Source organism: Myotis brandtii, unplaced genomic scaffold, assembly GCF_000412655.1.
Source record: "Myotis brandtii unplaced genomic scaffold, ASM41265v1 scaffold1218, whole genome shotgun sequence".
In the NCBI taxonomy this organism is placed as follows: Eukaryota; Metazoa; Chordata; class Mammalia; order Chiroptera; family Vespertilionidae; genus Myotis; species Myotis brandtii.
Window position 1 is genome coordinate 194,812 of NW_005354247.1, and position 17,546 is coordinate 212,357.

Genomic DNA, 17,546 nt, shown 5'->3' on the forward strand with positions numbered 1-17,546 from the left:
TATTTCATTGTGTAGATGTACCACAGTTTTTTAATCCACTCATCTGCTAATGGGCACTTAGGCTGTTTCCAAATTTTAGCTATTGTAAATTGTGCTATGACTTGCTTTTTCTTGATGAAGGTAATAACTCTGTTATCATATATTCAGTTCCTCTTGCCTAATAGGAACTCATACAAATTTCACATTAATACAGACAGTATTCCCTTATTTAACAATCAACTATGAGCATGTTTGCTTTTATAAAAGCACTTGTAGCAGAAGAGACTAGCATATCAGTTTGTATTTGGTATTGGGATGCATCATTAAGATCAACAACATATGAAATGTATGGATTCAGAAAATACATTGGTAAGATAAAAGCATGTTTTAATTTGAAAATATTTATTATAAATTAACAAGTTATTTTAATTTTTTATAGCCTATCAAAGTTGTTCAATATAATATCAATACAGAAGAATTATATTCCTACCTAAAGGAATTTATCCACATACTGTATTTCAGGTAGGATGCAATGCTATTTGTTTTTTTCCCCCAGCTTTTGTTATTAGATTTTCCTAATGCCAGTCATATTGATATTTAGTTGTATTATATCTGAAGAAGAAAAAAATTTACTCCATTGCCATTTTTACTTGCTTATTTTCAAATATATTTGAAACTAGAAAACAGTTAACCATAAGGAAATGTTGAAAATAAATAAAATGTCCATTAATAAAAGGGGTTGGGAACTTAAATTATTGTATACCCTTATAATGAAACAGACTTAAGAAAAGAGTTCTGTGTCTATATGTACTGATACAAAAAGGTGTCTTAGATATATTGGTAATTGAAAACAGCATGTTGCAGAACAACAACTATGGAATGAATATTTCTGTTAAAATATATGCATGCAGTATATTATATTACATATTATGGAAAATATACAAAATGGTAAAAACAATGTACAAAATGGGTAATAGAAGTGTTAGCGTATTTATATTTTTCAAGTAATAAACTTACATCATATTTGGAGTTTTGTGAGCATATATTTTTTTCTTAATTTTGTAACCTAAGGAAAGAAAATGGCTTTTTAATGGCCCAAGTTATTCAAAGTAGGTTGTTATTTTTGTCTTTGAGATAAGTTAATAGATGTGAAGTTTCTGACACAGTGCATGAATTGTAGCAAGAGGTCAGTAATGTTATCTTTCCTGGGTAATAAAATGAAGATGTCTTTTTGTCATAAAGTATTTTAAACTAATGTAGTATAGTTTCTCTATTCTTAACAAATTGCATTATGTACCAAAATAAATACAAACTATTATTTACTTTTTAAAAAATTTTTAAATTAAAAACCCAAAACTATTATTTTTCAGACATCTGTTGGTGAATCCCAGAGATCGCCGAGTCGTGGTTATTGAATCAGTACTATGTCCTTCCCACTTCAGAGAGACACTCACTCGCGTTCTCTTCAAGTATTTTGAGGTACCTGTTTTATATGTTGTTTTTGGTAGCCACTTAAAGCTTAAACTAAAGGTCCTCATTTATTTCCTTCATTGTATATACTACCCAGTGCATTTGAGGAACCAGATGACAGAGTATAAAGCAAAGCCTCCTGAAATTTTCTTTCTTTGTATAGTTATTTCATGCATAGTTAGCATTTCATCCACTAATTAGATAAATGAAGATTTCTTCTTATTGATTTATTGATGTTTCTGTTATTTATTTATTTTATTGTTAATCCTCATCTGATATTTTTTCCATTGGTTTTTAGAGAGATTGGGGGGTGGGGGGGGAGAGGTGAGAAAAACATCTGTGTGAGAGAGACACATCAGTCGTTTGCCTCTGCACTCACCCTGCCTGAGCTGAGTTCGAACCTGCAACCCAGATATGTACCCTTGACGGGAATCGAACCCAAGAGCCTTTGGTGCACGGGCTGAAGCTCTAACCATTGAGCCATTTTGGTCAGGGCTATTTCTTTATTTTAATATAGCTTTTTCTGTTTGGGAACTTTCTAATTTTTTTTTCCAGAATTGAAAGGTATATTGTTTACTGTGGAGTTTATGATGTGTTTCTTCCAGGTCTTTCTCCTTTCTATTGTTCAGATATGCTGAGTACTCTGAAGTCTTCAGTTCTTTTATTTTAGGCTTTTAATTCCTATTAAATGGAATACTCAAGTAATGTTTCCCTTAAACTAGGTAGGCAGTGCCAGGAATGACTCCTACGTGTTGATATTAGTGATATTTCTTATAACTTTCATTTCATAGGAGTTAGGATTATTTTAAAGACCAAATTATGATTTCACATTATTAAGTTTCATATTCTAAGAAAAGATCATACAGATAATCTTTATTAATAAAATTTTTAAAAATCTCTACCTTAGGAATTTAGGATTTTTCAGCAAGGGAAACTAGAAGATTGTATAAAATGTGTTCAGCATAGAAATTCCGTGCATAGTCCTGTGCACTGAAAGGTCACTGATTCAATTGCTGGTCAGGGCACGTACCCAGGATGCAGGTTCCAGTCTTGCTCGGGCTCCATGTTAGTTGGGAGACAACCAACCGATGTTTATCTCTCTCTCTCCCTCTCCCTTCTCTCCTCTCTCTCAAAAATCAATAAAAAAAAAAAAAGAAAAGGAAGAAAGCCCGGCGTGTGTGGCTCAGTTGGTTGGGTGTCATCCCAGGCACTGTGAGGCCACTGGTTTGAATCCCCATCAGGGCACATGACTGGGTTTCAGGCTCCATCCTCAGTGGGGGGGGTGTAGGAGGCAGCCAATTGATGTTTCTCTCTCATCAATGTTTCTATATCTCCTTTCCTCTCTCTGAAATCAATAAAATCATTTTTTTTAAAAGGAAGTAATCATATATGTGTATTTTTTCATACATTCTACTGAGCTCAAAATATATAAAAAATCATAATGTCTTTATGAGATAGGGCAATTAATATTTCTAAGTTATTTATGTAATAAGACAGAGAAACAGGTTACATTCCTCTTATCCTTAGATTTAGGAGTTTGGTTTTCAGTAGAGAGAACACAGACAAAAACAAGAAATCACGTCAGCTTTTATCTGAATAAAATAGATGATTCTCTGTATTTATACTTAGAGTTTTAGTTGTGTTTGTGTATCCTTATATCATATATAACTAGAATACCTGCTTTCGCAATTTAAATAAGGGGAATATAGCCATTATTTTATTTGTCACTTGGTTATGATGGACTTTCATGTTTTGATTGAATAATTATCTAATATTTGAAGTGCCACCAGATGTGGCAAATTTTCACTGAAAAATGTTACACAGAACTAAGGATTTTTATAGTTCTTCCATTTAATTTTAACTGCTATGTTATAATGGTTTTAAAATATAGTTCATATTACAAACTTTGTGGATAAAGATAATCAAGAATTCTTTTTCTGTGTTTTTGTTTTGATGGTAAAAACATCTTTTTATTTTTAAATTTAGCATTTTCCTCTGAATTTATGTTTCTAGATCTCTTCTTTTATCTCTCAGTTTTCCCTCTAAGAGAGAGAACAAGAATTTTTTTTGTTAATGCTTTTTTTTGGGAATGAAACAAAAAGAATTTAAAGAATTTCTTTTTCATATATTTTTATTGATTTCAGAGAGGAAAAGAGAGGGAGAGAGAGATAGAAACATCAGTGATGAGAGAGAATCATTGATTAGCTGCCTCCTGCACACCCCCTACTGTGGATCAAACCCGCAACCCGGGCATGTGCCCTTGACCGGAATCAAATCTGGGACCCTTCAGTCCGCAGGCCAGCACTCTATCCACTGAGCCAAACGGGCTAGGGCTTAAAGAATGTTTTTATTTATTACACTGTATTTTGATTATGTGTAAATTCAAATAAATCGCCAAAGCAGTTCTTAATTTAGTGCCATAAAATTGTTGACTAGATATCATAATATAAATAAATATAACGTTCCCTTGAGTTTTTTTTTTAATATATTTGAAATGTAAAGCAAACACTTTCAACTACTGACAGTCATTCTTCTTTTGTTGTTTTCTAGGTTCCGTCTGTCTTGCTTGCTCCAAGCCATCTAATGGCTCTTCTGACACTTGGGATAAACTCTGCTATGGTCCTGGATTGTGGATATAGAGAAAGCCTGGTGTTACCTGTATCTTTTTTTGTCAACAAGCTAATTTTGCAAATTTTTACTCTACTTTAAAATAATTGGGCTAATTAAAAATGGTTTTTATTACATCAAACTATTTTGGGTTACCATGTACAGATATAAATTATCATGTGGAAAAAATTCACAAAATTGTGAGACTTAAATTTACTTTTTGTAGAAATTATTATTATGACTTGGTCCCACTATATACTCCAGGGATTAGACCTCATAAATATTATGTTCAGTTCTTAGGAGGAACATCAGCTAATTGGACATATTAGAGAAGTTAACTAGGATAGTCAAGTTTTAAGAAAAGATCATACAGAGAGTAATTGGAGAAATTTGAAATGCAAAAGTTAAATCAAGAAAAATGAAAACTTAAGGATTGTGGATATAGAGAAAGCCTGGTGTTACCTGTATCTTTTTTTGTCAACAAGCTAATTTTGCAAATTTTTACTCTACTTTAAAATAATTGGGCTAATTAAAAATGGTTTTTATTACATCAAACTATTTTGGGTTACCATGTACAGATATAAATTATCATGTGGAAAAAATTCACAAAATTGTGAGACTTAAATTTACTTTTTGTAGAAATTATTATTATGACTTGGTCCCACTATATACTCCAGGGATTAGACCTCATAAATATTATGTTCAGTTCTTAGGAGGAACATCAGCTAATTGGACATATTAGAGAAGTTAACTAGGATAGTCAAGTTTTAAGAAAAGATCATACAGAGAGTAATTGGAGAAATTTGAAATGCAAAAGTTAAATCAAGAAAAATGAAAACTTAATGGTGATATGAAATCTGCACTCAAATAGCTGTAGGGCTCACTGTGGAATATTGAATACATTTTTCTCTCTTATCTCCAGAGACTGTCATGGCAGCAGTATGGCATAGGGTTTATGGGTTTGGGTTTTGGAATAAAATATGTGTAAATCTCAGCTATGCTTCTTACTAGTTGTATGATACTGCTCAAGTAGCTTAATCTCTGGGCCTCAGTTTCCTTTTCCATAAAATGGGAATTACAATAATTCCAGCTGATAGAGGCATTGTGTGACTTGAGGAAGGTAATGTATGTAAAGTATTTTGCAAAGGACCTGGCACATAGTAACTTGCTCAGTAAGTGCCATAGTTTTATGTCATTCACAACATCAGGAAACACACTCTAGTAATTCATGCTGTCCCAGAATGGAACTCCTGACTATAAACTGGTAAATTCCTTTTCATTAGAAGCATTTAAGCAGAGTATATGTATCTTAGAAATATTACAGTAGATATTGTTACAATGAAAAGGAGGTTGAAATACATTTATTTATTAGAAATACTTAGGGAAAAGGAATCAAGAATCATTGACTCCTAAGGAACTAAATAAGGCAATAGCTTTTTAAATATAAAGCGTTTTATGTGTTAAGTCTTGTAACAGCCCTGTAACTTAAATATTATTCTCATTATGTAAATGAGAAGATTAAAAGTTTGGATAGGTTGTTAACTCAGGTTCATACAAGCATATAGCCAAAATATATACCCATGTTTGTCGCCAAAGCCAATGCTTTTACCAATATACTTTTTTCCTTTTTATAAATATTATACTGACAGAACATCAGCAAAAACAATATATAAAATAAGGTAGCAAACCCACAGTACAATATTCTGCACTATTCTCTCAGCACTGTTTAATAGAAATACAATGTGAGACCTAATATAATTTAAAAATTTTCTAAGCTGCATTTATAAAGTACAAATGAAAGAGACTAATCAGTATAAAAATAATGAGATATTGTACTAGGGGCTTTTTGTATTAAATCTAAATTTGGTAATTTGGTGTGGAGTTTAGTCTTACTTTTCATCTGAATTTAAACTAGCCACATTTCAAGTGCTGAATTAGCCACATGTGGCCAGTGGCTACTTTATTGGACACCCCAGCGTTAATGAATTCTGTGTGTGTGTGTTCAACCTTTTTCTTTCGAGAAGAATATGAGAAAAGACTATGATTTTTTTTGTAACTTTAAAAAATAAGAAATAAGCCTGCCTGCATGGCCCAGTGGTTGAGCGTCGATTCCTGGTCAGGGCACATGCCCAGGTTATGGGCTCGATCCCCAGTGTGGGGCATGCAGGAGGCAGTCTATCAGTGATTCTTTCTCATCGATGTTTCTATCTCTCCCTCTCCCTTCCTCTCTGAAATCAATAAAAATTAAAAATTTAAATAAGAATTTGCTGATTTCAAACAGTACTGCAGAAGGTGAGGAAAATATCAAGGAAACCACATTTTATCTCTTAAAATAGTAATGTCCTTGACTACCCTATAGATATATGAAGGAATCCCAGTACTAAATTGCTGGGGAGCACTCCCCCTAGGAGGAAAAGCTCTGCACAGGTAAGTTTCTTGGAATCTAGCACATTTTCTTTACCTGTGTCACAAAAACAGATGCTAATTTTTTAACAGTGTTCAATAGAGAACTTATAATATGGACATTTAATGTTACTCATTTCATTCTCTGTTAGTCTTTAGTATATTTATCTTTTAAAAATAAAACCGCTTTTCTTAAAGCATCATAATACATTATATAGTAAACATCCATTATAATAAAGGCCTAATATACTAAGTGTCCTGTCATCCAGTCGGCCATTCAACCAATCAAAGTGTAATATGCTAATGATATGCTAAAGCTGCTCAACCGCTCGCTATGACGTGCACTGACCACCAGGGGGCAGACACTCCGACCGGTAGGTTAGCTTGCTGCTGGGGTCCGGCTGATCAGGACTGAGCTAGATATGCTGGTCATGCCCTGGAGCCCTCCCATAGTCCCTCCCCAGCTGGCCAATCTCCCCTGTCCCTCCCAGGCCCTGATCGTGCACCAGTGGGGTCCCTCAGCCTGGCCTGCGCCCTCTCGCAATCTAGTGCCCCTCAGGGGATGTTGGAGAGCCGGTTTTGGCCTGATCCCACAGGCCGGGCCGAGGGACCCCACTGGTGCAGTATTAAATAAGAAAAGGATATCAGTTGCAGTATTTTAGTTCCAGTAACCTTTTTTTACCTTCAGGGAGTTGGAAACTCAACTATTGGAGCAATGTACTGTTGACACAGGTGCTGCTAAAGAACAGAGCCTTCCCTCTGTGATGGGTAAAATCATTTTAAACTATTTAAGTGTGGTTTACATTATTCGCTTTTCATTTTTCAACTCATGGGTTTTGTTTTTATTAATTTCAGAGAGAAAAGAAGAGGGAAAGAGATAGAAACATCAATGATGAGAATCATTGATCAGATGCTTCCTGCACACCCCCCACTGGGGACTGAGCCCACAACCAGGGCATGTGCCCCAACCAGGAATTGAACCATGACCTTCTGGTTCATAGGTCAATGCTCAACCACTGAGCCACACTGGCCGGGCACAACTCATGTTTTGTTTTGTTTTTAACTCCATTACATATTCTCTTTTCCCCTACATCACTAATGAGATTGCTCTAATTATGAGGTTATTATTGAGCATTTCACCATCAAACCCAGTAGTTTAGTTTTAGTCATCTTTTCTAGAACTTTTGACATTGTTAATTATCATGTACTCTTTTTTTTTAATTAAATCTTTATTGTTCAGATTATTACATTTGTTCCTCTTTTTTCCCCCCATAACTCCCCTCCTCCCAGTTCATTCTTTACAGATTATTTATTCAGTTGATTCTTAGATTCACTTGTTGATAGATGCATGTTTGTTTTTCATAATTTGTATCTTTACCTTCTTTTTCTTCTTCCTCTTCTTAAAGGATACCGTTCAGCATTTCGTATAATACTGGTTTGGTGGTCATGAACTCCTTTAGCTTTTCCTTATCTGTGAAGCTCTTTATCTGACCTTCAATTCTGAATGATAGCTTTGCTGGATAAAGTAATCTTGGTTGTAGGTTCTTGCTATTCATCACTTTGAATATTTCTTGCCACTCCCTTCTGGCCTGCAAAGTTTCTGTTGAGAAATCAGCTGACAGTCGTATGGGTATTCCCTTGTAGGTAACTGAGTTTCTTTCTCTTGCTGCTTTTAAGATTCTCTCTTTGTCTTTTGCTCTTGGCATTTTAATTATGATGTGTCTTGGTGTGGTCCTCTTTGGATTCCTTTTGTTTGGGGTTCTCTGCGCTTCCTGGACTTGTAAGTCTATTTCTTTCACCAGGTGGGGGAAGTTTTCTGTCATTATTTCTTCAAATAGGTTTTCAATATCTTGCTCTCTCTCATCTTCTGGTACCCCTATAATTCTGATGTTGGTACGTTTGAAGCTGTCCCAGAGGCTCCTTACACTATCTTCGTATTTTTGGGTTCTTTTTTCATTTTGCTTTTCCGGTTGGGTGTTTCTCGCTTCTTCGCATTTCGAATCTTTGACTTGATTCTTGCGCTCCTCTGGTCTGCTGTTGGGAGTCTGTATAATATTCTTTATTTCAGTCAGTGTATGCTTACTTTCTAGATGGTCCTTTATCACACCATCGAGGGTCTCATTAGATTTCCTGTACATCTCATCAAGTTTATCGACAGACTCTAGAAGCCTCTTGAGAGACCTCAAAAGTGTGGTTCTGAACTCAATATCCTCCCTTGATAGTTTTGTCCTGTTTCTTTGTCTCCGCATTTTTTACGCTTTCTTGGTACACCCCCTAGTGGTCTTTGTGCGCAGTCTTGTTGTAGTTAAGCCTTGATTGTTGTAGTTAATACTAGAGGGATTTGACCTCCAGGCCGACTGGCTGTGTTAATCAGCTGTGTCTGCAGTGGAGGAACTTGTGTCCTCTAGGGAGGTGCTAATCTAGCCTTTGCCTGAGGCTATCCGGCAAATGCCTCTGTGCAGGGCTTGGGCGGGGCGGGTCCCACGGGATCAACAGGGCGGAGGAGGGAGCAGTTATGGCTGCTCTCAGTCCGTCCCCAGGGGCTCTGCCTCTCTGTCCCAGCAACGGCTGCAAACCTCAGAGGGACCGTAGCCAGACAGTCTTGCTTCTCCCGTTTGAGTCTGGGTCCCTAGAGACTCGCTGGAGCTCAGAGTCTGAGGCTCCCTCCGGATTGAAACAGACAACCGCGCCCTCAGCCACCAGCCCGCGCCGCGCGCACTCCGCCCCTTAGTATTTTACTTCAGCACTGCGCCTCCTCTGATTCTCGGTTCCTCCTAGTTGTAGAACTTCCACTCAGCCAGCCTTCCTGTGGTTCTGGATGATGTCCGTTCCGTCTTTTAGTTGTATTTTTGAAGTGGTTGTTCGAGGCAGCAAACTCCGGCGTTAACCTATGCTGCCATCTTCTTATCATGTACTCTTGATGTTACTTCTTCCTTTGACTTTCAGGAATGCTGTTGATTCTCAAACGTATCCCTGGGCCTGACCCTTCTAAACTTCATTTCATATTTCCAACTGGTCATTAGATGTAAACTAGGCATGTCTCTAGGCACCTCAAACTTAAGACTTAAGTGAACATGTTCTCTCCTTCTCTAAATCCATTTCAGTGAATCATTCTTAGATAAGGATAACATATTTATATTGTTCTTTTTAGAAAACTGGGAGTTATCAGGTCCTTTGTCCTCCCTTACAGGTCTCTTTTAAATTCCATCTTTTTAAAAAATCATCCACGCCACTGAACATCTGAAAACAAGGACATTGTAAACTAGGCCCTCATTATTGCTTGCTTGGATTATTACAGGAGCCTGTTCTCTGGACTGATTCAGTGTAATTTTCACTGTTGCTAGCAGTAACTTCCACAAAACAATTGTGATTACATTGCTCTTTTGCTTGAGAACTTTTGTTGGTTCCCACTGGCTAAAATCCAAATTATCCATTTGATATACATGTTTCTACACAATCTGACTTTATTCTGCCTCTTAGCCTTAACTGCTAAACTCAGCCCTTTGCACCTTATTTCAGCTACAGTAAATTTCATATGGTCTTCTAGGGATCATAGCCCTACAACCCTGTGCCTTCCTTTATTCTATTGCTTTACCTGGAATGCTTTTCTTTTCTTAGTTGGGGTTTTGATTCTTCTGCATGACTCAGCTGGAATGTCATCTTAATTTTGAAGCCTTCCTTGTTTTTCCTAAAGCAGAATAAATTGCTCCCCTATCTGTTAAGCCTTCAGCAGTATTGACTGTAGCACAGGTAACACATTTTCCTGTTAGCTTACCAGTTTCCCTCAGTAGACTTGGAGGATCCCTGTCTTACTTATTTTTCAATCTGTAGAATCTAATATAGTGCCTGGGCACTGAGTAAATGTTGGAAAACCCTGGCCAGGTGGCTCATTTGGTTGGAGTGTCATCTCATACACCAAAAGGTTGCAGGTTCAATTCCTGATCAGGACACATACCTATGGTACAGTTTGATCCCTTGTTGGGGCACATATGGGAGGCAAAAATAAATTATATACAAAATATTATGCTTTTTTATTCTCCCAAATATAAGTTAAAAATTCTGAGTTCACATCCTGGCGAAGTTGGTTAGAGTTCACCCTATACACTGAAAGGTCGAGGGTTCAATTCCGGTCAGGTGATTGCCCAATCCTGTGCGGGAGGCAGGCAAACTGAGCAGCCGAGGTTTGAGGTTTCTCTCTCTTTTTCCCTCCCTCTCTCCCCCCCAGGTGAGGATTAAAAAAAAAAAAAAAAGAAATTCTGAGTTTAGAAGATTTTGTATTTTGATTAGAAAATTTTGTTGCTGAGTCTGATTTAGAAAACAAGATTTTTAGCAGCAAAATCACATATCCAAACATCCATCTTCCAAGGCTTTCTATATAGATTTCTTTGATTAGGTACTGTCTCACTCATTTTTTAAAATGTTGCCTTTACCTTGAAGGAAAAAAGTAGCAGTCTGCATGTGATCCTTTTCTAAAATATATATTAGGTTAGCATGTTACTGACAATCATGTGTTATAGCAAAGATAAGTAAACTTGAAATTTCACTCTTTGTAAAATAAAAATAACTCATATTTAAGCCCTGTATTTCTTCTAAGTGCCACAAGATAACCAACAAATCTCTTATGGTAGAAAAGATTTTTTTTTCTTTGTATGGTAGAAAGGTAATTTCTGTCTAATGCCAGTTATTTCACTACATTTTTAAGGGATCTTATTTTTATCAAATTTATGAGTAGTGACAGGCAGTAGTGCTTTGTGCACACCTGGCTTTAACTTCTGTGCTTTGGCTTGGCTTTGAATGATGAAATTTCTTCCCTAAAAGCAAATTTAATTATTCTATTTGTTGTTGTTTTTTTAATTATAGTACTGCCTGGCTGGCGTGGCTTAATGGTTGGGCGTTGACCTATGAACCAGGAGGTCAGGGTTCGATTCCTGGTCAGGGCACATGCCTGAGTTGCAGGCTTGATCCCCAGTAGGGGGCATGCAGGAGGCAGCCAATCTATGATTCTCTCTCATTATTGATGTATCTCTCTCCTCCCTTCCTCTCTGAAATCAACAAAAATATATGTATTTTTTAAATTATAGTACTTAAAATTTTGCTGAAATGGAAATGTGAATGCAATATAAGAGACTGTTTTTGCTTATAAGATTGTATAGTTTTAAATAAAATTTCTGTTTTAGGTTCAATTCCAGAAGGTGTCTTAGAGGACATTAAAGGTAAACTAAGTTCCTGTTTTTGTCCCTTTGATTCTTTAGTATTGGTTTGGATGGCATGTGTTTTAAAATATTTACACAGATACAAATGTACTAAATTCATTATGTAATACCCAGAAATATTTCATATATAGGCTATGGAATAATGTAAATTTTTTATTTTTCTCCAGATTTATGTAAGCTTTGGGCATTTTTTATGATGTGTTTATTGAAGAAATTATTCAATTACAGATATAATATACAGGGTTACTAGAAAATTAGTACTTTCCAAAGTACGAACTTATAGTTCAATTGCTTAAGAAAGCCACTGGTTTTATGTCGTGTAGGTTTTTTTCTTAAAAAAGAGAGAAGTCAATAAAAATATTTTTTAAAAATAAGATAAATAAATAAAAATAAAGAAGAGCACCTTTCCCTGCCAACTATATGTGATCTTGCAGGCTGGCATTTGCCTTACTTAGAAAGTTCATAGGACTTGAATAAAATATAACATATATAAGTAACTTGAGCACCTAGCTTATTGTCTAACATATTAATATTGTGGATTCTTAAATATATTTTGAATTAGTGAACAAAAATGATTTTATATATGTAAATATATATTTAACTATGTTTTATAAATAATTAACCAAATCATTAGATTTCTTGTACTCAACATCAGTTTTGTTTCTACTAAAAAAATGTTTTATTCCTTACCTGTTTCTGAGAATAACTTAAACAGCTTATTATAGAAGATACTTTGCAGTAGAAATAATCTTTAAAAGAAGAAATTTTAAAGTATAAAAACAAAAATGGTTTTATAGTGGAAAGAAAGTGATAGTTGGGTTGTGGCAAGAGGGAGAAAATAATCATGCCAAAAAACTGAAAACTAAGGAGTGTTATTATAACTAGGAGCAAAATTTGGCTTTGTGTTCTAACCAGCCAAGATTTTAAAAAAAGAATCAGCTAGATAATTACATAAGATTAGATATAGAGATATGGATCAATCTTGTTCAAAGAAACATTCTATTCAGTTACACATTTTCATGATGCTAAAATTTATTTTTATTATGGTAATCTTTATATAAGGAATAGTTTCCTCAAAGGTGTTTTTTTTTGAAATGTGGTTTTATGTTAGATGAACACAACATGTCTTATGACTCCTCGATGAACAGCAAGGTTTTTTATTTGTGAATAAATTGTTATAAGCTAGCTAAAGACAGGTATAGTTTATAAAAGTTGAATGAGTGGATAATTAGTATGTCTACTTGAAGAGGATTTTTTTTAACAGAGACATAGATTGACTCAATCACAAACCATAACTAAGTCTCCTTTTCTTTCCAGTGCGCACTTGCTTTGTAAGTGATCTGAAACGTGGACTAAAAATCCAAGCAGCAAAATTTAATATCGATGGGAATACTGAGGTAAGTTCATAATAAATGTATATTCTTTTTTCAGAAGCTTATTTGTATTTATTTATATATTTATATTACTTATATTTCAGCGTCCCTCACCACCCCCAAATGTTGACTACCCATTAGATGGAGAGAAGATTTTACATGTCCTTGGATCAATCAGGTTAGACCTTAATTTTTATGAGCAAAATAATGAATTAAAATAAATTGTTGGCCTTTCAAAGTATTTGCTTCAACAAGTCAGAAGCTTGTCTCTCATTTAAGAGAATTTCAGATGTAGATAGTCCAGGGATGGTATGACAGCTCCCATCAGGGACCCAAACATTTTTTCTCTATTATCTTTGGGGTGTAGCCTTTTTCCTTGGGGCAATGATGGCGAACCTATGACACGCGTGTCAGAGGTGACAGGCGAACTCATTTTTTTGGTTGATTTTTCTTTGTTAAATGGCATTTAAATACATAAAATAAATATCAAAAATATAAGTCTTTGTTTTACTATGGTTGCAAATAGCAAAAAATTTCTATATGTGACACGGCACCAGAGTTAAGTTAGGGTTTTTCAAAATGCTGACACGCCGAGCTCAAAAGGTTCGCCATCACTGCCTTGGGGTCTAGTATGGTTGCTGGAGTTATAGCTAATACATCTACGTTTCAAGCAAGCTGTTCTAGGAAGGGAAAGAAAAAGGCACCATCCTCTTTTTTTATGGGGACTTTCTAGAAGTTCCATATACCCCTTCTGCCTCCATTTTATTGTCTGGTACTTAGGTACATCTAGCAGCAAGAAGGGCTGATAGAGTGTTTCTACTTGGGGCATTATAGCCACTATAAAAATGGAGTCCTATCTTTTTTAAATTTTCAAATAATTATAGATTCACAGGAAGTTGCTAAGGTAATATAGAGAAGTCCCATATGTTCTTCACCCAATTTCTCTCAATACTTATATCTTACATAACTATAATACAGTATCAAAACCAGTAAATTGGCATTGGTGTAATGTATATGAATAGTTCTGTGTAATTCTAACACAGGTAGATTTAATCACCACCACCACAGTCAAGATATAGAACTATTCTGATGCCACAAAGATCTTCCTTGTGCTGCTCAAAATAGGGTTCTTTTCATTTGGGGGGTGGGGGGGCCAGAAAAAAAATGAAAAGTGGATATTTTATTAGGCAACTAGCAATGTTGGCTATGTATTATTTTAAAAACAAATGCTTTGGGGGAGGAGGATTTTGCTTGTTTTTATTTTTTATTTTATTTATTTTTGTAATCTTCACCTGAGGATATTTTTCCATTGATTTTTATAGAGACTGGGAGAGAGAAACCTCCCTTGGCTGGAATCAAACCCTGGACCCTTTAGTGGGCTGCCGCTCTATCCACTGAGCTAAACCAGCTAGGGCAGATTTTGTTGTTTTTAGACCTCTTGTATTACTGATCTGCTTGTTGAGTCTTCCTTTTATAGAATGCTATTCCTTTTTTGTTATTAAGTTTAAGGAGGTATAGCTGGACAAAATATATGTAAATCTATACATAATAATAATTGTAGACAGTACTTAGGGAGTGCCTTCTATGTGCCAGGCACTGTTGTATTAACTCATTGAATCATCACCTCAACACCTGTGAGGCAGGTACTATTATTCTCATTTATAAATGCAAACATGTTGTATTTTAGTAATTATTCTACATTAACAAGATATTGGTACTTTAAAATGTGTCAGTAGAACTAATGGTATATTCTGTATCATATTATGTGATGCCAACAAAGCACTCTGTTTTTAATCTCATTAGGGATTCGGTTGTGGAAATTCTTTTTGAACAAGATAATGAAGAGAAATCCGTTGCCACTTTAATATTGGATTCCCTTATGCAGGTATTTTTATTTAGTAAAATGTTTAAATTTATGACTATAGCCCTTTAGAGAAAATTTTAAAATTTATATTCTTTAATTTTAGCCATCAGTCACATTATTTTTGTTGTTGTTTTGTTGTTTGTTTGTTTGTTAGTTTTTTTGTTAATCCTCACCCGATAGTTACATTATTTTTGTTGTTGTTTTGTTGTTTGTTTGTTAGTTTTTTTGTTAATCCTCACCCGAGGACATTTTTTCCATTGATTTTTAGGGAGAGTGCAAGAGAGAGGGAAAGACAGGGAGAAACACTGATGTGAGAGAAACACATCCATTGGTTGCCTCTTGCATGAGCCCTGACCAGGGCCCGGGCCAGGGAGGAACCTGCAACCTCGGTATGTGCCCTTGACTGGAATCGAACCCAGGACCTTTTAGTCCATAGGCCGATGCTCTATCCAATGAGCCAAACCGGCTAGGGCTGGTTATGTATTTTAGCTCTTATGTTAAATGTAATAATTATTTAGTTTTACTTTGGCACTATGATATAGTACCTACAATATTTCAAACTTAGGGATAGTAAGTATTATGGACATATCATTCATTTTTCCATAGTAGCAATATCAGATTTTTATTTTGTAGCTAGTATGGTTTATAGTTTCTTCAAATGCAGGTTTGGGTAATATTGAATTTTAAATTTCAGTGTGTATATGATAATTTTTCTCTTTTGTTTAATGATTGTGGAATCACAGAACTTTATGTGAAGTACATCACATTGGAAGATAATGTCTACCTCTAGAGCTCCACTCAAGAACTTTTATGAAAAATATAACATCAGTGAAGGATTTTAACATTTCTAATTCTTAGAGAGTGCTAATATGGAAACAATTTTTCCAAGAATGTTATCTTCCCACTTGACAGTTGGCTCTGGATATAATATTGTGAAGTTCTCTATGAGTATATGGCAATATAAGGGTGGTTATATTTGCAGCATTAAAACTCCCTTGTCAAAGAAACCTTCCTGTGGCCCTTTTGTAATACAAATAATTACCTATTTAATGTGTAATAGTTAAGCTATATATTTTCTTAAATTTAGCTAAGCATTATTTATACAGTTAATAATAAATCCTTTTTTTTTCTTTCTCTTTGATAACAGTGCCCAATAGACACCAGGAAGCAATTAGCAGAGAACTTGGTAATCATAGGTGGCACATCTATGTTGCCAGGATTTCTCCATAGATTGCTTGCAGAAATAAGGTATTTGGTAGAAAAACCAAAGTATAAGAAAACACTTGGCACCAAGACATTCCGTATTCATACTCCACCTGCAAAAGCTAATTGTGTGGCCTGGTTGGGAGGTAAGAATTCAGTTTTTAAAATATAATGATTATATACTAATTGGTTCCTGAGTAGTATAACTAATGGAGATATAGAATAGATGGTTCAATGTCCAAAATTGCTCACTTAATAAACTAATAGAACTATTAAAGAATTTTTATGAATATTCATTTTTTCTTAAATTGTTCTTTTTCAGAATTATACACCTATTTCTCTTGGCATTTGCATTTTAATTTTTAAAAATATTTTTAAAACATTTTTATTGATTTCAGAGAGGAAGAGAGAAGGAGAGAGAGATAGAAACACCAATGATAAGAGAGAATCATTGATCGGCTGTCTCCTGCACACCCCACATTGGGGACCGAGCCCGCAACCCTGGCATGTGCCCTGACTGAGAATCCAACCGTGACCTCCTGGTTGATAGATCAACTGATGCTCAGCCACTGAGCCACACCGACCAGGCTGCACTTTGATTTTTTAAAATAAACTTCTTTGTCCAATTAGAGTCATCCCTCATAATAGTGGGGGCTGTGCATTTATTCCAGTGATGCTACTACCATTTCTTTCTTTCTTTTTTTTTTTTCGTAAATCCTCACCTGAAGATATTTTCCCATAGATTTTTAGGGAGAATGGAAGAGAGAGGGAAAGACAGAAACATCTATGTGAGAGAAACACATCAATTGGTTATCGCCTGCACAAGCCCTGACCAGGGCCTGGGTAGGAGAGGAGCCTGCAACCAAGGTTCATGCCTTTGATCGGAATGGAACCCAGGACCCTTTGATCTGCAGTCCGACGCTCTATCCACTGAGCCAAACTGGCGAGGGGCCTACTACCATTTCTTAAAACATGTTTTATTCCTTAGAGAAAGCTAATCTGTGAACCATATGAAAATTGATTCTTTAGGCATAACAATGGACACATACAATAGTGTGGTGAAGGCTGAGGGGTAGTTGTGGAGTGGGGGCGTCAGTGGGGGTAGAAAAGGGGACATCTATAATACCTTCAACAATAAGGATGGATTAAAAAATTGATTATTTTATAATTATACTTTCTTTTGTGACTGAGTTCATTGAATGTTTTAAAAAATGATAGTTTCGTTGAAATAAAGAAATAGCCTAATAAAGAGACTACTTTAAAGAGAAAAACAATCATGAATGTGTATTTTTGTATACATTCTGATTTGTGTTTAATGATGCAGTTTTAGCTAATAGGAATCAGGATCTTTCTGAGAGAAAAACCAAGTATTGACTTTTTAAATGTATCTCTAGTAAAGTTTCATCAAAATGTAATTTTGATCTAGGACAAATG

The 17,546-nt window shown here is 35.3% G+C and overlaps 1 protein-coding gene across 1 annotated transcript in view; it reads left to right on the forward strand.

The window, feature by feature from the left end:
* The window catches only part of ACTR10 (actin-related protein 10 homolog (S. cerevisiae)), a 24,886-nt gene that overhangs the window by 5,713 nt on the left and 1,627 nt on the right, over positions 1 to 17,546 (forward strand). Inside the window, exons 3-12 of the mRNA XM_005858764.2 lie at positions 419 to 501; positions 1,350 to 1,458; positions 4,000 to 4,107; positions 6,416 to 6,483; positions 7,148 to 7,227; positions 11,637 to 11,672; positions 12,990 to 13,069; positions 13,150 to 13,223; positions 14,849 to 14,930; positions 16,057 to 16,258. Coding sequence (XP_005858826.2) covers positions 419 to 501; positions 1,350 to 1,458; positions 4,000 to 4,107; positions 6,416 to 6,483; positions 7,148 to 7,227; positions 11,637 to 11,672; positions 12,990 to 13,069; positions 13,150 to 13,223; positions 14,849 to 14,930; positions 16,057 to 16,258 — 922 coding nt within the window. The remainder of the gene's footprint in view (positions 1 to 418; positions 502 to 1,349; positions 1,459 to 3,999; positions 4,108 to 6,415; positions 6,484 to 7,147; positions 7,228 to 11,636; positions 11,673 to 12,989; positions 13,070 to 13,149; positions 13,224 to 14,848; positions 14,931 to 16,056; positions 16,259 to 17,546) is intronic.